Source organism: Callithrix jacchus, chromosome 5 (assembly GCF_049354715.1).
Source record: "Callithrix jacchus isolate 240 chromosome 5, calJac240_pri, whole genome shotgun sequence".
NCBI lineage: Eukaryota > Metazoa > Chordata > Mammalia > Primates > Cebidae > Callithrix > Callithrix jacchus.
The window spans coordinates 151,218,493-151,242,569 of NC_133506.1; the positions used below are offsets into that span (position 1 = coordinate 151,218,493).

At 41.2% G+C, this 24,077-nt stretch overlaps 2 protein-coding genes across 13 annotated transcripts in view; one reads left to right on the forward strand and one right to left on the reverse strand.

Annotated features, from left to right (window-relative positions):
- Positions 1-24,077, forward strand: part of FRY (FRY microtubule binding protein) — a 472,456-nt gene that overhangs the window by 172,030 nt on the left and 276,349 nt on the right. For 3 of the 8 annotated variants that reach the window (XM_035303376.3, XM_035303380.3, XM_035303383.3), the window contains exon 1: positions 20,514-21,229. The exons of the other annotated variants lie outside the window; for them this stretch is intronic. In XM_035303376.3, coding sequence (XP_035159267.3) covers positions 21,160-21,229 — 70 coding nt within the window. In that variant the 5' untranslated portion in view covers positions 20,514-21,159. Of the gene's footprint in view, positions 1-20,513; positions 21,230-24,077 lie in introns of those variants that run through there. 8 annotated transcript variants of the gene reach the window in all.
- On the reverse strand, positions 13,142-21,179 carry LOC144582776 (uncharacterized). 5 transcript variants are annotated; one of them, XR_013536212.1, is made up of 5 exons: positions 20,819-21,179; positions 16,891-17,029; positions 16,600-16,649; positions 14,638-14,735; positions 13,142-13,311 (listed from the first exon to the last, which is right to left on the reverse strand). XR_013536212.1 is itself a non-coding variant. In XM_078375261.1 (2 exons), the coding sequence occupies exons 1-2, from the start codon at positions 21,159-21,161 to the stop codon at positions 17,004-17,006; spliced, it is 369 nt and encodes a 122-aa protein (XP_078231387.1). In that variant the 5' UTR covers positions 21,162-21,179; the 3' UTR covers positions 13,142-17,003. The 5 variants fall into 5 exon arrangements, 1 of the variants encoding a protein (XP_078231387.1); XR_013536214.1 differs by lacking the exon at positions 14,638-14,735; XR_013536211.1 differs by having other exon boundaries at positions 13,142-16,612.

The window sequence follows — 24,077 nt, forward strand, 5'->3', positions numbered from 1 at the left end:
AAAATATTATTTTTAATATATCTGGCCTCTTATTGCACCCTACCCTAACTATTTGTAGAAGAGATCCTGGCTGTTATTTGTTATATTTAGTGCCTCCATCCTTCTTCGCTTTATTCCTAAATGTGATGTGTGACACCTCTGGCTTTTTCCAGAGCATTAATAAAAATGTCTAACGGGACAGAACAGTACCATTGTCGTCCTAGAACTAACAGTAATATCCGTTAGCTACACATAGATAAAAGTCCAGCCAGCATATGTAAAGTGAGACTCTTATTAGAAATATTAACAAGATTAACGCTGCCCTCTGCTAAGTTTTCTGTTTCACCAGCCGAGTCTTAAATGTTCATCTGGCTGTACCACACTGATCACAAAAGGCCTTTCAAGTTGTTTGCCTGATGATGTTTAAAGGCCAAACTCATTTAAAGTATTTCACCCATCATGTGGGGAAGTAGAAGTTGTTTTTAGTCTAACCAGAAGGAACATCATTGACAAACCAGAATACCTACGTTTTGCAGGGCCAAGGCTCCAAGGTGATGTTCATCAGCTCCTTTCATAAGGATCTAATGTGCCCATATAGCCCCACTCCAGTCACCCAGGAAGTGTATGTCCAAGGCCAGCACCTACCCAGGCTAATTCCACGATGCCCTCTCTCTCCTTATCTTGGGCATCCTTGGCGTTAATGGCCAGTTCTGTACTTGCTGTCCTGGCTCTACCTGGTTTCCCACACAGACAGTTCCCATGTTTGTGCTCGGCTAATGAACCCAGTTTTTTTGAGTAAGAGGCACCCCAGATCTCTCAGCTAATGGTCCACTGAGCTGACTCTCTTTTTAGTTGGGGTAGGGAGGGTTAATCAAATTTAGACAACTGGGGATTGAACAGATCATCCAGCAGGTACATCAACCTTGGTTATCATAGGGTTACCCACCCAGAGCAGTGGAGAAAATGAAATGTTTTTAGAGACAGTCATACTTGACCTTTAATTTAGCATGGACCATAGCTTGTCAGGGTTCATCAGCAGAGCGGTACTGTTGTAAGCGTTTGCTAATGTAGATATTATTTGACATTAGTTTACTTGCTGATTTGACACATTTTCATACAACATATAGTAAGCCAAATTGCAACACAATGTATGTATTTATTTATTGAATATTCCTTAAACACCTTAAACACCAGAACATGCTAGGCATTGTTCTGGATGCTAAAATTATAGCAGTGAATAAAATAGATACAGTTCCTTCCCTCGCAGATCTTATTTTCTGGCGGGAGAGGGTGGGAGACTAAGACCATGAAAATATGTGTTATTCAGAGAGTGAAATATGCTTTGAATAAAATATAGCAAGGGAAGAAAGTTACAGTGACAGGGGTAGGACATTTGACCTTATTTTAGATGGTCAAGGAACATCTTGTTGATAGGCAGAGACCTGAAGAAAGAGAAAGAGCAAACCATATGGACACCTGGAGAGAAGGAGTTTGGGCAGAAGGAAGAGCAAATGCAAAGGCCCTGGGCTCAGTGTGTTCAAGGAAAAGCAAGGAGGCCACTATGGCTGGTGTGGGGCCGCAGCTTATTCTACACTGCTGTATTTCAGAAAGTGTAGCAAAGAACCAGATTGCTCTTTGCTAGACTTGCCCTATTTTGTTGTGGTTGTTAACTAAAAGTTAATGAGAAAAGAGTGTTTTGGGGTTTTTTGAGATGGAGTTTTGCTCTGTCACCCAGGCTGGAGGGCAGTGGCACAATTTTGGCTAACTACAACATTTGCCTCCTGGGTTCAAGTATTTCTCTGCCTCAGCCTCCTGAGTAGCTGGGATTGCAGGTGCCCACCGCCACGCCCAGCTAACTTTTTTGTATTTTTTAGTAGAAACAAGATTTCACCATCTTGGCCAGGCTGGTCTTGAACTCCTGACCTTGTGATCCATCCGCCTCAGCCTCCCAAAGTGCTAGGATTACAGGCATGAGCCACCACACCCAGCCAAAAAAGTATTTTTTATACTGCTAACTCTGTGTTCTTAATTGGCTAAGGATTTAACGTGTGTGTGTGTGTGTGTGTGTGTGTGTGTGTGTGTGTGTCTGTGTGTTTAGGTATATATTTAAGACATACCTTTTTATGCTTCAATGTGAGCTTGTGAAAGTTAGTAGTTTACCTGATATAAAAGCCTTCCTAATCCATTATGCAGCCTGTGATTAGCAATCAGTCCTACAACTGCTATTATTTTCATCCTCCAAGTAAAGCGTAGGAGTTAGGTAAGTGTCAGAGTAGTTTAAAATTTGAATAAGAACTCAAATTCTTTACTGATTTTCTTCTATACCTACACCTAACTTCTATAGAAACTATCTCTTTAGTGGTGAATGATTTAATAAGCAAAACCTGGGGTGAGTTTACTTCCTGAGGCAAGTTTAGTTTTTAGACATAGTTGGCTTGCCCTGAGCTGCCCTTGGCCTATTTCTGGGCATTATGCATCCTGAGAAATATTGGGATTTTTTTCTATAACAGAGTAAACACTTCTCATGCTTCTAAGTGTAATAGGGCCCTAAGAGGTGGCCCTATCCGGCGCAGAGTGTGCAGGTGATGGTGGGCATGGCTCAGCCTGTGCTGTCTGTGTGCTTCTAATATCCCAGTGCGGCTGTGCCTGTCCACTAACCTGCCGGTTACCACAGCAGATAACATAGTAGACTCAGGTTTCAAGAAGAGCAGCCACCCAGAGCAAATGAATAAAACTGTAACTACTTCATGGTTAGGCTCTCGGAAATGCCACTGATATAACCTCAGTTGGTCCTCAGAAGAAAGTCTGCAAAAACGATAACAATGCATGAACTCATTCCCTGACCGTAACCATCATATTTAAATGCCACAGTTTCTCCATGTGGGAAATTCAGAGACGTTGTGGACCTTTGCATGATGTGAAAGTGTGTTAATTAGCTAGCTAGCTCCTTTTTGGAAAAGAAAACCTCAGAGTAAAACATAGCATTCTTTCTTGGCTGGAACTGCTCCTTCATGAATGATCAGCCAGGTAAGCGTGTTCAGTAAAATTAAGCCTCGCCATTGGCAAGTGTTTGGAGAGCACTAGAAGGTTCATGGATACATCCTGCATCTGCCTTGTTGTTTTCTAAGGGGTGAACATATGGCATTTAAGGAAATTTTGTGGTTAGTAACAGAAGATTTCAAAATTAATCTCTAGAATTTATATCTCTTAGATTGGATATTTTGATAAAAACAATATTCCATACTGTCATGTGATTTCTAGCCTTTGGTTTGTATGAAACAATTGTTTCACTGTTTCTGTAGATTTCTATAAGAAATCACTTGGCAGATACATAGCAAAAGAATGTTATATTTTACATATTTAATGTATTGAAAGGGATGCTATCATACCCTTTGCTTTTGGGCTCACGCACAAAAATAAACCTCATGCTTATATTTAAATTTATTTTTTCACCTAGCATGTTTTAGAATCTGTTGTGTGCCAGGCACTATGCTAGATGCTGGTAATTCAGAAATGAAAGGCACAGCCTTCCACTTCCATCAAGGAGCTTACAATTTAGTGGGGAGACAGCAAAGTAAACTACAAATGCAAGACCAGGTAACAAGTACTACTGGAGCCCAAAGTAAGGGCATTTCACTTTGCCTGGGGAGGTCAGTCAGAGCTTCCCAAAAACATGGGTAAGGGTTAGAGCTGGAATTAAGAGGAAGGAAAAGCAAAATGCATAGTGCAGGGCCTGAGAGTAGTTCACAGCCTGGTGTTTTGTCAGACTTTCAGACAGTTCCCTGTAGCTGAAGCACACGGCTGCATGAAGTTAGAGAGGTGGGAAGGGGTCTTGTATGGCAACCAAGGATTGAGCTGGATCTCAAAAGGGATTGAGAAGCAGTGAACAATCTGGCAGCAGTTATGAGGACTGAGCCAATTGGAAAGCTATTGCATTGAGCCAGGTGAAGTATTACAAATACCATAATTAACAGAACAATGGTAAGAATGAGGATGAGAAAACAGATACAAGAAAATTTTAAGAGGTAGATTCAACAGGGTTTGCTGAGTCTTTGAATCTGAGGGGTGAGAGGGAAGAAAAGCCTTCAATTTCTAACTTGAGTGTCTTAGTAAATGATGATGTCATTCAGGCAATAAAGGAGAAAAGAACTGGGGAAGAAGATTGCTTAGCTCAGATGTAGCCGTGTTGAATTTCAGGTACCTGAGGAGTATCCAGATTGAGGTGGATGATAAGATATAAGGAGGTAATATACGGATGTGGACTTCCACAGAGAGGTCTGAGATTTAAAAGCAATTTGGGAAACAACTGAAGCTGTGGGTTCAGATGAAACACCCTAGGCAGTATTTATACGTAAGAAGGAAAGGGGCTGAATGTGGAGCTCTGAGGTACTCTTGCAGGCAGGGACAGAGAAGGAACCCCTAATGCAAAGAGACAAAATAGTCACAGAGGTAGGAGGACAGAGGAGATGAATGTCATAGTAGCCAAGTAAAATGAACATGTCAAAAAAAGACTTGGCTGGGCACGGTGACTCACACCTATAATCCAGCACTTTGGGAGGCCGAGGCAGGAGGATCATGAGGTCAGGAGTTGGAGACCAGCCTGGCCAGTATGGCAAAACCCCATCTCTACTAAAAATACAAAAATTAGTCGGGTGTGGTGGCAGGCGCCTGTAATCCCAGCTACTCGGGAGGCTGAGGCAGGAGAATTGCTTGAACCCGGGAGGTAGAGGTTGCAGTGAACCAAGATTGAGCCACTTCACTCCAGCCTGGGCAACAGAACGAGACTCAAAAAAAAAAGAAGGCTTGACCAGTGATGCCAAATGCTGTCAAGAGACCAAGTAGGGTGAGGACTGGAAAGTTCCATAGGGCTTGGGCGTTGTTGGTCATGACACACTCATTCCCAGTGTGCTGGAATGACAGTAAATTGGAATGTAGGAGATTAGGAAGGAGAGACAGACAGGGTCGTTTTTAAGAAACTTGGCTATGAGGAGTAAAAGTGAAATAACTAAACATGAGGAGGGAAGGCTGTCTGCTGCTTGTTGCCACTGAATCTGTCAAGCTGATTTCTCCCAAGCTGAGTAAACAAGAGCAGCAAGGGATGCCCTGCCCCCCATCAACATTCAAATCAACAGGATCTTACTGTGTTTTAAAGGATAAGGTTGGCCAATCCTAGTTAGACACCTGTCCCGGGGCTTTGTAGTAACTCCAGATACTCTTAAGTAAAAAAGAGTTTCAGAACTTACTAGAGTTGTTACAGCTTTGATATAAGTAGTCTTTAGTAGACCTAAAACCCTTCCTTTGAATAGCATGCTTGTGAAATAGCTCCAGTGAGAAATGGCTTCTTTAACACACAAGAAGTAACAGGATCAGTGTCTCAACTCTCTGCCTCAACAGGCATTTGAGGGTACACAAAGGGGCATTGGATTTTAGTCCATCCAGTTCTCCCATCAGTGAGGACCTTGGATACATTGTTTACAGCTTGGCCTTGAGGTTGTCATCTATATCGTGAGTGGATTTGCTTCAATGACTTATAAGATCTACTCCTCCCAGATCTGCTGGATTTTGAGCCTGTCTTCAGAGCTTCCCTTTGTTTTCCCTTTCCCCATACCTCCCATGCATTTCCTTTTCTTCCACATATAAAGCTTCTGCAGCACCCAAGTCCGCATTACACTGGTAGGAAAAGAGCCCCATCTACAGCTGACATGGTCAGAGGTTATGTCAGGGAAGTAAGAAGTCAGACATTGAGAAAATTGAGACTGTTCTTCTCCAGCAGCTTACTTTCCTTGGCTTTTCTCCACCCTTTGCTGCCAGCTTATTCTCCATCATGCTTCTCTTAGTCCAAATGGGACTTTGTTCAAACAGATACCCAAGGGCCTAAAAAAAAATGAACAGCTTTTTGCATGGGGAACACTAAAGGCCTGAAGCAGCCAGGGTAAAGTCACTGACCTGCTCTGACTCCCTGCCATGGGTGAGAAGATCTTCATTCATTCATTTAACCCCATGCTGTTCATTCAGTAATTTCCTACTAAGTGTCTACCATGTGCTGTGTTTGCTGTGTTTCCCTTGTGTCCTAGAACACAGGAGTAAGATGCTGACCAAAATAAACATAGAATGTACCTAGTGAAATTTATAGTCCAAACAGGGAGAAAGCATGTTGAAAACTAGCTACACAATAAATGCATAACTACAAATTGTGATAAAGTATTTGTATCAATAAGAAATGTCAACCGTGGCTCTGGATTTAGACCAGGAAGTTAAGGGAAGGCTTCTCTGAGGAAGCAATACTTAGATGGATGAAGGGCAAATAGAAGTTAGTCAAGGGAAGAGGAAAGTGCCTCTAGGCAGGTGGAGCAGCACTGCTGAGCCCTGAGGTGCAGGAGTCCCGGGTGGCAGGGACGGTGCAAGATGAGATTGGAGAGGTAGGCAGGGGCCAACTATGCCACACCTGAAAAACCAGGAAAGTGTAAGGTCATGAAAGCAAGAAAAGAGTTGCAAGAAGAAGGGTGTGGAGCTACATCAAATGCTACCGAGATGCCGTTTCAGTTAAGGGCTGAGAAGTGCCCACTGGCTAAGTGGAAGCTGTTGATCACCTTAGTGGAAGTGTGGCCAGGAAGTCAGCCTGAAAGGGGCTGAAGGGGGAAGCGGGGTGGAGAGAGGAACTGAAGGCTGCGTATAAAGGCAGCTTTGTTGAAACATTAAGTGAAGATTGGGAACTCAGGAAGGTAAGCTAGGAATTTGTATTAGTCTGTTCTCTCATTGCTGTAAAGAAATAACCTGAGACTGGATAATTTATAGAGAAAAGAAGTTTGACTCATGGTTCTGCACACTATACAGGAAGCATAGTAACTTCTGCTTTTGGGGACCTCTCAGGAAGCTTCCAATTGTGGCAGAAGGCAAAGGGAAGCAGGTGTCTTACACGGCAGGAGCAGGAACCAGAGAGAGTGAGGCGGGAGGTGCTGTACACTTTCAAACCACCAGATCTCATGAGAACTCACTATCATGAGGACAGTACCAAGAGGAATGGTGCTAAGCCATTCATGAGAAATCTACCCCATGATCCAGTCACTTCCCACCAGCCCCCATCTTCAACACTGGGGATTACAATTGAACATGAGATTTAGTGGGGACACAGATCCAAACCATATCAGAATTAGAAGGACATGTGGGATAGGGAAAGGTTCTTGGTTTTTTGTTGTTTGCTTTTAAGACAAGAGGTATTGGCTATGTTTTCATTAAGGCAAGAAAGATTTCATAGAAAGGGAAAGCAAGAGACCCATAGGAGTGAGACTCTTGGGCACGAGGCGGAAACAGGGTCAGGAGAGGGGACAAAGGTGGCTTTGTGGATTTGATAGCAGAAAAATGAGACTTTCTATCTGGTGCCATATAGGAGGCAGGGTCATCCCTGAGAGCAAGATGGGAGGAGAGAAACAGGAAGGCTGTGGAGCAGTCAGGACAGAAGTGACTGTTGCAGTGAGGGATGCTTGCTGGGCTCAGGAAGGCCTAGTGGGGAGGCCTGCTTCCCCGACTTGCCTGTGGGGTTTTCTACTCACCACCTGCCCCATTGGCCCTGCCAGTGTTCTTAGAAGCATGTAAGAATGGGGTTTAGATTTTGTTCCCCATGTTTTTCCAATGCCAAATTGTACCACGTTATAGAATTTCCGACAGATCTTGAATACTCTGATGTGGGAGCAAGTGTTTCCTGCTCTGGTAATTTGACACTATTTGATTTCAAATTAATTTCATGATTTGTTTCCTGCCTTTGGCCTCATCATTTGAAAATTCTGTGATTTGATGTCTCTCTTTTCTTGTTGTTTTTTTGTAACTATGTCTCACAGTTTAGAGCCTTCCATTTCATTTTTATAGAACATGTGATAAAGTTGGAATCTTTCATGCAAGCCCACTTGCAAAAATATCCAAATATTTTTGCCGTATGCATTTCTTGGCATCCTCTCTCTCTCTCTCTTGCTCTGTGTCTGTCTGTCTGTCTCTCTGTCTCTCACCTTGAGGCAGCATTCGTGGCAATAACTGGAATGTCTGCTGGACCCTTCCTTTCCCTCTCTCTTTTCTCCCCTCTATACAGCTGGTGCTCACCAGGTCCCTGCTGCTGTTCTGTCGCTTGGCTTTGTATCATATTGAGTTTCTGCCCTGTGTTCTCTGTCTTCTTTATATATTAACTCCAGATCCCTGCCACTTTTTTTCCTGGCACCCACAGTCTTTTTCTTTCTTCCAATGACAGTCAGAAGTTTGGGGGGAGCCCTTTTGGAAGCAACAAGTTGTTTGGGGTTCATAAGTTCATACCAAGTATGAACTTGATCTTTAGAAATCAGGCAGGATGAGGAACGAAATGAATATTTTATGAACATCTACTGGTATTAGACGCACTTCTTATGCCACCTTATATTAACCTTTACCATAGCTCTGTGGTAGGGAGTATTGTTTTGATTTTACAGTCAATCAAAGGAAGCCTCTTTGCTTAAAGGGAACCTCTTACGTCACCCTCTTTTTAATTTAACATGAGTTCTGAGTTGCAATTATGAATAGTGTAAAATACAGTTAAACTACATAAACTGTATTTTAACCATATAGTTATTTATATATAACTATATACACTAAACTGTATTTTTAAATACAGTTAAAAATCCTTTATGGGATTGATTTATAGATTTTATAGATTGTATAAATCAATCCCATAAAGGTTCCATAACTGGAGAAATATATGAGCACCAGGACTAGAAAGCGTTTTTCTTTCCTGCCTGAAGCTCAGGGTAGCTGGCGGTTATCACTGTCAATGTCTAGACACGAAATATTCATCCCAGGTAGGCATGGGCCTACGCATGGCCTCAGATCTTGAACTCCCTCTGTGATGTGAAAGTGGTCTCTAGCAGTCAGGCATCTTCAGTCCTGGAGCCCAGACAGAAGGTGTCTCCACCACTAGGTGGGGATGTAGCAGCACCACAAATGAGTACACTCCAAACAGAAAGACCCTCTAGGGCAAAGGCGTTCAAACTTTAAAAAACAATCATTTATTGGCCTGGCGCGGTGGCTCAAACCTGTAATCCCAGCACTTTGGAAGGCTGAGGCGGGTGGATCACGAGGTCAAGAGATTGAGACCATCCTGGTCAAAATGGTGAAAACCGTCTCTACTAAAAATACAAAAAATTAGCTGGGCATGGTGGCGCCTGCCTGTAATCCCAGCTACTCAGGAGGCTGAGGCAGGAGAATTGCCTGAACCCAGGAGGCGGAGGTGGCGGTGAGCCGACATCGCGCCATTGCACTCCAGCCTGAGTAACAAGAGCGAAACTCCGTCTCAAAAAAAAAAAAAGATAGCCTGGGTAACGAGCGAAACTCCGTCTCAAAAAAAAAAAGATAATAATAATAATAATTTATTGCAGTGAAACAACATATAATTAACCATTTTAAGGTGACCCTTCTGTGGCATTTTGTGCATTCGCAGTGTTCAACCACCATTTCTATCTAGGTCCAACACATTTCCATCACTCCAAACTAAAAACCCCCTTCACCATTAAGCAGATTCTCCCTGTTCTCCACTCCCCATAGCCCCTGGCAACAGCCTATCTGTGTTCTGTCTCTATGGATGTACCTGTCTCTATTCTGTACATTTCTTGTAAATAGAATCAAACCATATGTGACCCTTTTGTGTCTGGCCTTCTTAAATTAGCATAACATTTTTGGGATTCCTCCATGTTGTAGCATGTTCCCAAACTCCATTCCTTTTTATGGATTAATAATATCCCATTACATTTATATACCACCTTTTGTTTATTCATTGATCCATTGATGGACAGTGAAGACTTCTGGCTGTTATGCATAGTGCTGCTATGAACATGCATGTACATATACTCATTTAATAACTTGTTTTCATTCCTTTGGGGCACATGTACAGGAGTGAAATTACAGGGTCATATGGTAATTCTATGTTTAACTCTTTGAGGAACCATCAAATTCTTTCCATGGTAGTTAAGCCATTTTGATTTCTCACTAGCAGTGTATAAGGATTTCAAACTTTTTAAAACCATGACTCACAATATAAAGTACATTTTACATTGCAACCCAGTATTTAACTGTATGTATACATACATATGTAACAGAGGTTTCACAAAATAGTACTCATCCTGACTGTGAATCATGCCCTCTAATGTATTCCCTCCTATTCTATGTCATTAGAAAAGTAGCTTGGTTTGACCCACCAAGTTAACTCCACAACTCAGTTAATTTGCTACTAGTTGAAGTCACAGATATTTTCATCATCATTAGAGTTGCTTTAAGCATATTGACATATTATTTATGATCATTATTTTATTTAAAATTGCTTGTAATTATTATAACTGCCTCTGGATAATGTTACTTAAGGTGCTATTTAAAGAAGCAGGTATACACCATACCATAATTTTGTGGTTTTTTAAAATAATTGAATAACTATGTTTCGAAATAATTGCCTTGTCATCCTGTGTCTTCCATTTTAATCATGTAAACACATTATTCTGAGAAGGAATTCATGGGCTTCTCCAGATTGCCAAAAGGGCTTATGGCACAAGAATACTCAGGAACCGTCTAGAGCTACCCTGTCCAATAAGGGAGCCACTAGCCACTAAGTAGCTGTTGTGCACTTGTATGTAGCTGGTCCAAATGTAGATTTGCTGTAAAATACACGCTGGATTCTATTTGGTACAAAAAATATCAAATGTCTCACTAATATTTTTTATGTTTATTAACTGTTGAAATGATTTTTTGGCATATTGGGTTAAACAACATAGATGATTAAAATTAATTTCACCTGCTTCTTGTTGGTTATTTTAATGTTGCCACTTAAAAATTTAACATTGCATGTGTGGTTCGCATTGCATTTCTGTTGGAAATCACTGACTTAGCACCAGATCTGAGTTCCAATGTTGGTTTTATCACATGACCAGCAATAATCACCATTACTGTTACTATCGTTACTCTGCTGTGGGACCCGCCCTGATAAATTTCAGTTTCCTCCTCTGGAAGAGTAGATATAAAGCGAAAGGAGAGCATATTGCTGTGCTTATTCTGTATTCAGCATTTCTCCTAACACATTTCTCCCTACTGGAATTGCCCAGTCATCTCAAATTTTGTCCAGAAGTCTGGTAAAGGCCCACGTCCATGTCCCTTCCCTTATGCTTCTGCTACCCCTTGTTGTTATGAACAGAAAATTTAAATTATATATGGGATAATCATACACCAAGGTAAGGATATAAGCATTCATAGACAAGTAAATATTTTAAAATAATTTTAAAGGATAAGAAAAAGGGGAAACTCCCTTGGGGAGCAAAGAAGGTGAAAAATAAGGCTTGTGGTAGGGTGGAGTAGTAATGTGACCACAGTTGCCACCCATCCTGTATTTATCCAGAGTCCAGAGTGGCATTTGGATAAGACTCAGGCAAACCACCAGCACATTCCTGGAGTTGATGAATGGCCACTTAAAGAGCAGGACACCCTGGCATATCCCTAAACCCAAAACTGAAAGCCCAGCAGGCTATTACAGTGAGGGAAGGTACCAGTGTGTTTCTTTAAGGGCGATGGGCTGACCAGGGACCACTCACCCTCTTATTTGTCTGATTCTTACACTGATGGAGCCCTGAGAATCTAATATTAGCACCCTGGGAATATAAAGCCCTTTCATCTACATAATCTCCTTTAAGATCATGAAACAACCTTATATAAAGGACAGTATCATGTGCACCTCATAAATGAGAAAGAAATAGGTCAAACATGTTAAGTGGATCACTGAGGCCATTACTGGGTGGAGCAGGGCTTACCTGACCATGAGCTTGAGTTTCTCCACAGCTAACACTGAGGGTCAGAATCATGACCCTCCACTTCTGTATCCTTGAGCTTCTCAGAGTGATCTCACCCCTACAGATGTCTGCAAAGATCATTACTCTTGACCTCACTTCTGCCTCCTAAGCTGAGCCGTGCAGTTGGAGTCGCTCTTCCCAGTAGCCTGCTAAGCTGCTGCCTTCCGTCATTCAGACAGTTTCTGACAGCCACACCCTCCTACACAAAGCCCTGCCTGTCTGGTAAAAGAAGGGTGGTGATTTCCCACCCTTTCTAAAAACATGCCTTGTAAGACTTTCTCTGTCCTCTAAAATATACTTGCCCCTTCACAGTCACATTTTTACTACTGTACTGTTAAACATCATCTGTGGGAGGGAAGGTGATGTATGGGTTTTTCTGCTCCACTGTTGTCGGGCTTAGACCACCATTTTCTAAAAGGCAGAAACCCAGAGTCTGTACTGGACAGTTCCATGAACAGATGGTCATTTTGAAGACTCCGAAGGTGAAATCTGTGATGCTCAGTGAGGTACACACCTCTTTTTAAAGCGATAGTTCCAAATGAAGTGATGCTGTGCATACCTTTAATGACTTACACCACTGTCCTTAATCTCAGTGATAATAACCTGGTGTGTGGCTATTGTTTATTCCTGGTTTACAAGAATTGTCTAGTTATATAGTTTCTGCTGGTTTTCCTCTAAGCCAAACAAAGCACTTTGATATTGCTTCATTAATTTCACAGTAGATGACTTGATCTTTTTTTTTTTTGAGATGGAGTTTCGCTCTTGTTACCCAGGCTGGAGTGCAAAGGCACGATCTCGGCTCACCACAGCCTCCGCCTCCTGGGTTCAGGCAATTCTCCTGCCTCAGCCTCCTGAGTAGCTGGGATTACAGGCACATGCCACCATGCCCAGCTAATTTTTTGCATTTTTAGTGGAGATGGGGTTTCACCATGTTGACCAGGATGGTCTCAATCTCTTGACCTCGTGATCCACCCGCCTCAGCCTCCCAAAGTGCTGGGATTACAGGCTTGAGCCACCATGCCCGGCCGACTTGATCGTTTTTTATTGATTTATCGCTTTCTAATCCCCAGTTATTTTTCAGCCCTAGGTCGGCTTCTCCTGCCAGTCACCCAGTGTGTGTTTTTATGAATACTCTTGACATTGGCTTTATCAGAACATAACCAACAAGGTGAATCTATTGGCAAAACTTAAATAATGTATGCCAAAGAGTTACATAGAACAATTTATTACCCAGTGTTCTGCTTTTCCTATGTGATGATAGTTCCTCCCAGTGGTATAGAAAACCAAAGACTGGCTTTCCCGAAGAGACGAGGCAGTTTGGAGATGGGAAATAGTGTTCTTCTTTTATTAGATAAATAACATGTCAAAGGTCATAGAATCAGGGTCAAAATTAAAAGCAGAATCACGTGTTTCCTAATTCCCAGCCCTTCAACCTTGCTGATAGGTGACTATAAACATATGGTCATACCTAGAAAGAAAAGCTTTTTAGCACCTAGAAGGAAAAGAAATGTAAAATTTAAGTAGCATGCACTAAAAACCTATCCAAAATTTCTAATTTTCCTTAGTTTTATTGATATGAAATTATAGGTTTTAATAATTATGTACATTAAATGGTACCTTGAGGAAAAGTGAATCTTTCCCTTATGATTTAAACTCTAATATTTATTTTTGTGTATAAAATTGGGAACATTGGTGGGAATATTCACTCTAGCCCTAAAAGGTATTGAATTTTTATTACCAAATAGAAATATCACCGAATAACTTCAATACAACTATAAGAGTGCTCTTTTTTGTTTTGTTTTGCTAGATTATCATCTATACAGGGAAGAACTAACGTTTTTTTAGTTCTTCTGTAGATGGCAAATCTGAAGGGTGATGATGACTGATATAAATATAATTATTTTCATACTGTTAAGCATTATGTATCTGCGCATTTTTGGTAAATAATAATATGCAAAGCTAATGCCTTTTTTTTTTGAGACGGAATCTCGGTGTGTCACCCAGGCTGTCACTGAGTGCAGTGGTGCAATTTCGGCTCACTGCAACCTCTGCCTCCTGGGTTCAAGCTGGGATTACAGGCATCTGCCACCATACCCAGCTAATTTTTGTATTTTTTAGGAGAGATGGGGTTTCACCATGTTGGTCAGGCTGGTCTCGAACTCCTGACCTCAGGTGATCTGCCTGCCCTAGCCTCCAAAAGTGCTGGAATTACAGACATGAGCCACTGCGCCCAGCCGCAAATGCCATTTTTTGCTTCTTCAGAAGGGACTTAATATTTTATAATTATGTTTTAATAGTTGGCTTCTATTGTGGCCAGTTATATTCGACCTGTTTGTATCTGAATATAAATATTCAGATTGCTGGTGGTATTCAAAAATAGGATAATAAAGTTATCATTAGTGTTGTATGCTTTCATGCTAAGGGGCAGTGAGGGGAAGTTCTGCCATGTTTTCTCTTTGCATACATGTCTTTAAATTACATTAAATACTAAGTGAGCTATGACCTTAATTCTGCAGAAACTGAGGTCGAATCTTTATCTGTGCAAAATATGTATGAACCATAATATCTCCTGGTTTTGGCTACAGGTTAGTAATATCCAAATATGCAGGCCCTACTTTGAGAGGTTGATGAGAAGACTAAATTAGTTAAATTTTGAGGTGATACTAACCTAACCAGAACGTCTACTCAAATGGAGGTTCACCCTGGGCAAAAAATGTTGGAAGCACTAAAATATTAAATAGTATTGTTTGTATGTGCATATGTTTAGACTTTCTTCACCTTTTCAAAACTTCCAGCTTTGTGAGCAGATCTACCTTACCTTGATAGCCAGCAGAGGTTGATGGGGGTGGGGGTCTCTCTATGATGGGCAGTGTCTCTCTCCTCTTTCCCTCTCTTCTAACTCTTCTCCTAACATGACTGTGAAGTTAAGGAGGCATTTTGTGCTGCATATTCTGGGTTAATTTCTCACTTCAGATTTGCTACATAATAGTTGTCATCTGCCTAGGCATTGATGTAATAATCCTTATAACAGACTTGTATGACAAGGACTAGTTTACAGATGAGGAAAATGAGGTCATAAGATAGATGCTCAACAACTCTGCCAACAATACATCTTCTACATGATAGAGCACGGTCTGGTCTACAGTATCGCTCCCCTTCTAATTAATATCCTTTGAATATTTGTTCTTGAAGTCACCATTCAGTTGTCTAGAGCAGGATCAGGGGAGAGGCTCAATTTTTCTTTCACTAGTGTGTAGGCCTGGGTTAACTGGTGCCCTAGTTCTAATTCATTCTAATGATGTCCCAGTGCCAGTTTTAGAGAAGTGCCCAGCAGGTGCCAGTGGGTGTGACCCTTTGTTCAGCTTTGTCTATGAATGCCTTCTGATGTACACCCCAGCCCCAGGCCTCAGTATTAGACCTCAATAAATGCTGTTCTCTTACCCCACTCTAGACTTGTCAAAATGCCTTGGGTGACAATGGACATATGGAGGGGGCCTTCCATGTGCAGAGCAGAAAGCAGGGTAAATTCCGGGCTTTCTTTCCTCCACTCCCTGCTGCCACTTCTCAGCATCTGTTATTGTCTTCTGCTTAAACCCTTCAGGGGCTTCCCATTGTGCTAGACTTCCTCCCTATTCCTTTGTCTTGGCCCTGGGTTCCTTAGAAAATCCCTTTGCAGGGGAGCTGAGTAGGAAAGAAAACATGAGTTCTGCTGCTATGTTTCAACGAAAACAATTTTAGAAGATGTAATTTTCATTGTTTATATTTGAATCTGGACAACAAGAAGCTCTGCTATAATGAAGTTCTGTTGCATTCGAAAATTTAAATGTGTTTCAATTCACTGAAGACAATTATTTGCAGTGGATAGTAATGGAATAAATGTTTTTCAAAACCTGCTGAATTTATTTTTGCGAAGATTTATATATGTGGGTTGGATTTTTTAAGAGAATGATTATTCTGTTTGATGCATACCACATGGACATTGTGTGGCATCATTTCATATTTTTTCTCTAATATTTTTTAGAATAGAATAGATCCATCTAAATTGTGCATTGAAAACAGGTTAAAAGAGAAGTTTGTTATTTATCTCAACACTTTGTCCTTTAGATTATCTCGAAAAGGCCTCTTATTCTACTGTTTAAAGAAAAACAAAACTTTTCTTCCATACTTGCCACCATAGATTGTAACTGCTGTCTTTCTATCTCAATTTAGGGGATGCTTAATTTGATTTGGAACTGTTAAGATAAAATGTATAATAGTGGAAATATAATATATTTCACGCCTTTTTGGAAGTTGAAACTGCTGATCAAAAATTGATAAAGCAATTATTTTCTTGCATTTAGTGATTTTCCTTTATTTCTTCAGGATGCTAGTGAAACATTTCTGTCCAACACATTCTGTTCATGAATGTACATGTCACTCTGTGACAGTAATTACACGTGTGTACCCACATGCATCCGTCCACAAGGAAAGGGGGTGGATTCCAGTCCTAACCCAATCAACTCAGTCAGATGCTTTAAAATCATTAGGTAATGACTCAATGTTAGCATGCATTCAGATTGTTGGCATGGTTTTGTTTTCACTTTTTTTGAATGCCACACAATTTAGCCTCAAAAAATTGTCCAAAATGGTTTTCTAAAAAGAGTAAATTAAGTGTGAATTATAATAAAAATAATGTATTTCTTACATTTTTTTTCCACAGGCAGCAGATAACAATAGGCAGGCATGACAAGCTTGCTAATTCACTTATCACTCAGCATATGTTTATTGCATGAGGACTTACTGTGTGCTAGGAGCTGTAGGGAACACAAAGCTGAGTAAGACACAAGTCTTCTGGAGGGAGAGACAGGACAGACGGTTATAATAAAAATCAAGGCAGGAGGAGAGTAAATGCCAAAGATTGTGAGATAAAATCCCTGTTTCTTTTGCCACCCTCATCCCACTCTGCCACATGGCTTGCTAGGACAGAGGTACATAGGTGACCAATGGGTCACTCCTTCTAACCACCTCCTTCCCACTGACCACCCAGAGCTACCAGTAGCCCATGTGGTATCCTTGATCAAAAAATAAGCACCTCTTCCTCTGGACTGAGTCCTGGGCTGATGCAGATCCACGCCAGGGTAGAAGCAGCCCATTGCCACCGCTGTACCTGCCAAATTGGAGAGTGGAGTTCAGACTAGATTTCCATCAGGCATCCTTGTAGAGAACACAGCCTGTATAAAGAATAAAATTGATGTGAAAAATAAAGGCATTCTTCTCTCGATTCCTTGGAATTGAGCTACAGCCCCCAGGAAACACCTCACCCAGGCTAAACCCGGGCAGGAAGGCAGTGAGTAGACTGGGAGAGACAGTGGGACCTGAAGCACCTCTGTTGTGTTAAGAAGTACCTTAGCATCTCTTCCTGAACTTTCTATTCTTTTTCTTTTTTTTTTTTTTTTTTTGAGATGGAGTCTTGCTCTGTTACCCAGGCTGGAGTGCAGTGGCGTAATCTAGGCTCACTGCAACCTCTGCCTCCCAGGTTCAAAAGATTCCTGCCTCAACTTCTCGAGTAGCCAGGATTACAGGCCTGCACCACCACACCTGGCTAATTTTTGTATTTTTAGTAGAGACGGGGTTTCACCATGTTGCTAGGCTGGTCTTGAACTCCTGATCTCAAGTGATCCACCCGCCTCGGCCTTCCAAAATGCTGGGATTACAATCATGAGCCACCATGCCTGAACTTTCTCTAAAGCACTCGGTAACCATGATTCTCACCTTGCTTGAGATTTTAAAAAATGATAATATCAAGTTATGATAAATGACTTAAGAGTCTAAAATAGACCTAAATTTTACCAGTTATATGACTTTATTTTATGCCTCTTTAAGCCTCAATCATCTGTAAAATAGAGCTAATAATAGTACTTCATAGGTTTGAGGTAAGGATTAAATATAATAAAAACATATGTATTTTTAGTACAATATTTATATTCGACAAATGTAGATGGTGTCATTTAGTGTCATCACTTGTGTCAGGCCACTTTCTGACCTTTTCCCACTCTTCGACACCATTTCTTGAGGCCTTCCACTTTTCCTGTGTTACCGTTTATCTTTCACTCAGCCCCCAACATATATGCCTAATTCTGTGCTTGAAGATTACTTGTATGTTCACCTAAGATTTTTAAGGAAAGATCTCTGATTTTTACAGGTATGAAAGCTGAGATAACTTTAGGTCCTCTTAAATCCTAACAGAAGTCACTACCAAGCAAGTAACAAATTCAGATTTTACTGTTATATTTTAAAGTACCTCTGTCCAGGTGCCTCTTCTGACTACTTTTTTTAAGCCCCCCAGTGAGAGAAGAGACAAAAGGATAAATGTTTCAACTCAGCTTGCGGCAGGTGTCATTCTATTTGATTTGCAGGCCTTTCAAGAAAACAAAAGCCCTTTTCTGTTCTTTTACAATATATGCCCTCTTTAAAGGTACTCAAATGAAAAAAAAAAAAAAAAAAGCATATACTGGACAAGATTTCAGGTTCTAAGAGACAGAAACTGGGCTCTTAGTTGCTGATTTACTTTTCAATGAAAGCTAGCTGCCATTGAAAACATTATTTTCTAAATAGCATTTATATTTTTATGATAGTTTCCCTTGAAATATATGCGAGTGGCATTCTCAGCAAGTTAGTATGTTTATAGTAGTTAAGTACTGAAAACTTACATAATTATTGAAAACTTTAAAAAGCCAGCTAAAATTTTTTTAAATAAAGTCAACAGAGAGAATCTATATATATTTGAGTAACAATGTAGAATAGCATGTTTGCTTACAGCAACTGATTTTTAAATGTCTCCAACTTGCTCTCCCCAAAGAGCTACCTCTGGTGTTCAAAAGTAATATATCTTTTAAACCACATAAATAGTTTTAAAAAAATAGTATTTAACTTTTTTAAAAAAGTTCTAGAGTCACTAAAGATTCATGAATAGGCCTGGCGCAGTGGCTCATGTCTGTAATCCCAGCACTTTGGTAGGCCAAGGCAGGCGGATCACCTGAGGTCAGGAGTTCAAGACCAGCCTGGTCAACATGGTGAAACCCTGTCTCTACTAAAAATACAAAAATTAGCCAGGCGTGGTGGCATACACCTGTAGTCCTGGCTACTCAGGCAGCTGAGGCAGGTGAATCGCTTGAATCTGGGAAGCAGAGGTTGTAGTGAGCTGGGATCACGTCACTGCATTCCAGCCTGGGCGACAGAGTAAGACTCTGTCTCAAAAAACAACAACAACAACAACAAAAACCAATGTAGCTAAAATTTAATGAAGTGTTAACTATGTGCAAGATACTATGCTGAGCCCTTTTCATAGATAATGTTATTTATTGTTTTCAACAACTGTAGGAAGTAGGCACAAACCCATTTTACAGATAAGGAAGCAAAGGCTTCACAAAGTTAATAGCTTACTTTAGGGCTCAAAGCTGGTAAGGGCTGGTGCCAAGGGCAAACATGGGGCCCTGCCTTGAGAGCCCCTGCCATTGTTAATTCCAGGGCACTGTGCAGCCTACCTGTTCATTCATTGCCATCTGAGTTTTGGGGAAGCACCAGATCAGATGGGTATAGGTAGGAAATTTATTTTCAGATATAATAACTGTTTCAAGGTAAAATTTCTGGGGCCTGTTTTACCTAGAATCCACACATTCAAAGTACAAGTGATAAAAGAAAATCAGCTCATCAACCTTAGTATGCACATGAATTAAAAAGCAGTCAGTCTGATGAGAGATTTCATCAGAATAAAGTATATAAGTGGAGTTGGAAATCTGAGTGGTTGAGTGCTTGCCATTTGAGTAACTGTAATGAGTTTGAAAAGCTCATTATATTGATAAAGTATCTTAGGGCCTTTCAGGACATAGTTCTAAAAGTTTTATTTAGTGATGAATTTTTAAAATTCTTTTTCTGAAAAATAAAAGTACATTGTGGTCTTTCCCTTCCATTTCTAAAATGAACTGTTAATCTAGGAAGTCCTGTTTGGGTGTTGATTTGGGGAGTTTACCCAATATTTGCCATGTTAAATACTTATTAACATGGTTTATTACTTTTGTTTTGTTTTTTAGAAAACATTAATCATGAATATACTGGGGCTTAGGAAGGATCCTGTGGTTTATGAGATAGTTGACCAAATCCTACCTGCTCCAACATAACCTGTCATTATTAAAATACAATGTTCTCATTTAATCCCCTGGTCAAGCTAAATGATACTGTGAAACAAAGCTAACCAAAATCAGGACACCTGATATCAAGAATTCATGAAATCAAATGCTATTGTACAGCAAGGAATCTAATGCTTTTGCTTCTTATCCATTTCATACAAATAAAATAAGCTTCACTGGGCTTGGTGAGTCTTAGAGCTGAGAGGTTTGAGAATAGGACTCATTGTGGAGTGTGACATTACAAAACCAAGCCAACTAAGCAGTTTGTACTGTTCCCTTAGAGTGCACACATTCGGGCTCCAGGGCCCCTTAAAAAAGACTGCATTTCTGGGAGGGAAAAGCACAAAATGCAGATTCCACCGTGCGTGTGAAAGGCAGGGAAGAAAAAGCCCAGACAAGCGTCCTCTTGTTGAGGATCCTTACTGCAGCAAGGCTGACGGATGGGGTTTTTCAAAACGTCGCTGCAGCCAGATGCAGGGCTGCAGCTTTGCTTACCGCAGCGTGCTGCAGTTGTGTTTATTTCAGGGACAGACACAAGGGGAAGCAGCAGCTAGAGCACACCCGGGCCGCTCACGGGAAGGGAAGCCTTGCTGAAGAAGAGAGGATCCACAGAAGCTGGGAAATTACTCTTGCAGCCGAGGCGGAGGCTGACCCGCGCCTCAGGTTGAGACAGTGGGCAGGGGCAGGGGGCGGCGCTCCCGGCCCATCCCTCAGCCCGCGGCCGCCGTGTGGGCCGGAGGCTGCCTGCACGGCGTCAGGGAGGCCGGCCCAGAAACCCTCCCTCCCAGGAGAAGGCCGATCCCAGTGCAGGTGGGGTCTTCCTCGGTTGCGTACCTGGCTGGAGCCGGGCTGGTGGGCGGCTGGCAGCCGGCGTTTCTGGCGATGACAGCCCCGAAATGAAAGCAGTGCGGCCGCCGCCTCCGAGGGCTGCAGGGAGATCAGCGCCCAGCAAATAAGAAGCAAGTCCTGGACCCGGAGGAGGAGGAGCGGCCGAGCATCTCCGCTCCTCCGTGTCCTTTAGATGAGGACTCCCGGCCGGAGCCGGAGGTGGATCCGCAGAGCTGCTTCTCGGCGCCTGACCCCGCGCTGACATCACAACCTGTGACAGGCGCATCACACCCGGTACCTGCTCCCGGCCGCTGCCCGTCTTCCGAGCCTCTTTGTATGCCGCAGACATGGCCAGCCAGCAGGATTCGGGCTTCTTTGAGATCAGTATCAAATATTTACTGAAATCCTGGAGTAATAGTGAGTAATAGAAAATAACCTTTTTGTTTGTTAGTTTGCTGAATGTTGCATAAGGCTGGAGAAAGAAAATCTCAACTGGACACATATGTTTGTGAGCCATGGAAGTTTTTCTTTTTTTCTTTTCCTTTCCTTTTTTTTTTATTTTCTTTTTGCTTCCATCTGATGTGAAAATCAAAATGTCAGAGACTGAACTAGCTTTCCTTAAGTGCAAAGGCTGCAATGGAATTACAGTAGATTGTGTTTGATTAAATTTTCAAGTGAGGCGGCCCTTCAGACTCTGGGGGAGCTCAGGATCAGGCATTCCTGGCTGCATTTCGTGCCTTGATGTTTATTTTATTTGTTCAGGCTTTCTCTAAATATTTTGTGAAGTGTTTAATCAAAGGGGTGTGGCAGGGTTTTAGAGTACTTTTTAATTGTTTTTTTAGGGTATTGTCTGAAGAAGAAAAAGTACTTAATAGTCCAAAACCTAAGACATCCTTTTTGATATAGAGGCATCTGCAGATTTATTTGATCTCTCCCTTGTCCATGTGGATGATGTTCTGAATGCCATTTAATATTTGAATTTTTAAAAATCCTGATGTTTACTGTGGTCCAAATAATGTGCTTTTTTGAAACGTAGAGAAGTGAGGTTTTTGACCCTAATTATTTATTAGGAATATGATGGTTCTGAAGTTCCATTTCTGACCTACATACGGATTTTAACCACATGCTATTTCAAAAAGACAACCTCTAAGCTGTCGTGGATCTGGAATCAAATTAAAAATGAGGCCTTCAGGTGATCAGTGATGCTTTGTATTCCGAACAGTTTAAAAACAAAGTCTTCTCTATTTCACTAACAGCCTTTGTACTTGCTTTGGATAAAAGACCAGCAGTTATTACTGATCCTTTATTGTTTTAAATAAAATTTTTTCCCATGAAAATTTTAATATTATATTATGTGCATATTGATTAACCTACCTGTGCTCAAAGAGCTAGTGATTGTTTTCTATACAAATGACCTGTGGCCAAGATTGTTCTTATGTAAAGAGAACATGGGCAGGAGAACCTGTGCTGTAATTGCTTTGAGGAAAAGAGCTAAAGTACCTTCAGCCTTAAGGTATTCAGGGATGTGCATCTCTAAATGATATCCATAGAAACCATTTTTTCCAGGTCATTTTGCACCACTGTATACACTATGGGACTTGTCTGAAGCTGTTTTTCTACAAGTGGGAAGCCATTTGGGAGTAATATTGTTGCCCAAACAGCATTTTTTGTTATAGCCATAAATCATTTAACTTGGATTCATTATTTGCATAGTACTTTACTCTCAAGGATGAATCTTCCTTTGTCTAACTGCTCTTTGATTAATGAAAGGAATTTGACATACAGTGTTCTTTATGCAGCAGTTTTACAATAACTGAAGGAGCTCACTTGTGAGTTTTACATCAGTATGTGGTTTTTAAACATATTTGATTATTCCAAGGCCAGACTATTTTTTCCGTCAATTTTTGTCATTCCTTCATTAAATAGAAAATTATTTTGTGACAATACTGAGGCCAATAGGATTTCTTTTAAAAATATCTCTCCCCTTGTCTATTTTCAAATGACTCTAGACAAAGTATATATTCTCTCCATCCACCCTTCCTAAACTCCTCTCCCCACATATTCACATCAGGAGATGATTTAATATGACTGTTCATTTCTACTTTGAGAGTATCTGTGATACAATTTTGAATTCTTCCAATTCATTCAGCAGATATTTATTGAAAACCTACTATGTGAATAAGACATAGTCCCTGCCTGCTGTATTAATTTCTTTATTTCAGAGGAGTGAAGTTGGTGGCTTTCCAGCATCCCTTTGAGAGGGAGAATGTTTTTCAGTCCTTTCTTGAAAGAGGAAGAGGAAATATACTTTGTTTATCTTCTTTAAGCTTGTTACAACACTAACCTGCCTACAACCTAGCATAGTTCTCATTGGTAAGTTTTACATATTTGGAGCAGCAAAGAGAGAAAGGAATTTGTGTAGAAGACAGAGTAGAAAACAGAAGCCCTAAGGCTCAACATACTCAGCGTAACCTTGGCTGAGAGGATGCACCACGGGGCAAGCAGCTAATTGCACCTGCACGCACCTGCACGCGCAAGCCTGGCCTCACAAGTTTGAGAGGTGAGGATGTCCGCCCACATACCAGAATGGAGACTCAGCCTCTTAATTATATGCTGGTGCTTATTTACAAAAGTGCAGCAATTGAAAAGCAATAAAACAAACTGTAACTATGGCTGGCTGTTTTGCAAGGTGTTAGAGAGAAGAAAGGTGATTTCATAACCATTTCCAGGTAAAGGTTTCCATATTTTTTTTAATGGCACATTGTGGGGAAAATGTAGTTTTATATATCTATCAGTCCCCTCCAAAGAATTCACATGCCAATAAATAGATCAATCAGTGGCTAGTGAGATGTACTAGCTTTCATTTGATGTTCATTTTGGTATTCTCTTCATTGGCACATCCACTCTGTCAGGCTGCCCTTTCATTTGAATGAAGGTGGGAACTAAAATGGCCTTAATGTCTGGAAATAAAATGTCCTATGTAGACCTGATTGTGGAGGCTTCCCTATCCCCTTGGAAGCCTGTCCTGTTGCTCTTCCCTACTGTTATCCAGCCCTTCCCCAGATGTCTAGTGGTTCTCACAGCTGCAGCCCCTTGGTGATAATGGCCATAGCCTCCACATGCCCCTCTCAGTTTAACCTGAAATACTCCAATGGTATCCTAACAATCCAAGGCTCCTACCCAGCTCTCTTTTGCCTCTGACTGTAAGTGGTAGCCACTCAAGACCCTCTTTGAGCTCCTCGTTCATCCTCTCTCATGCTTTTCT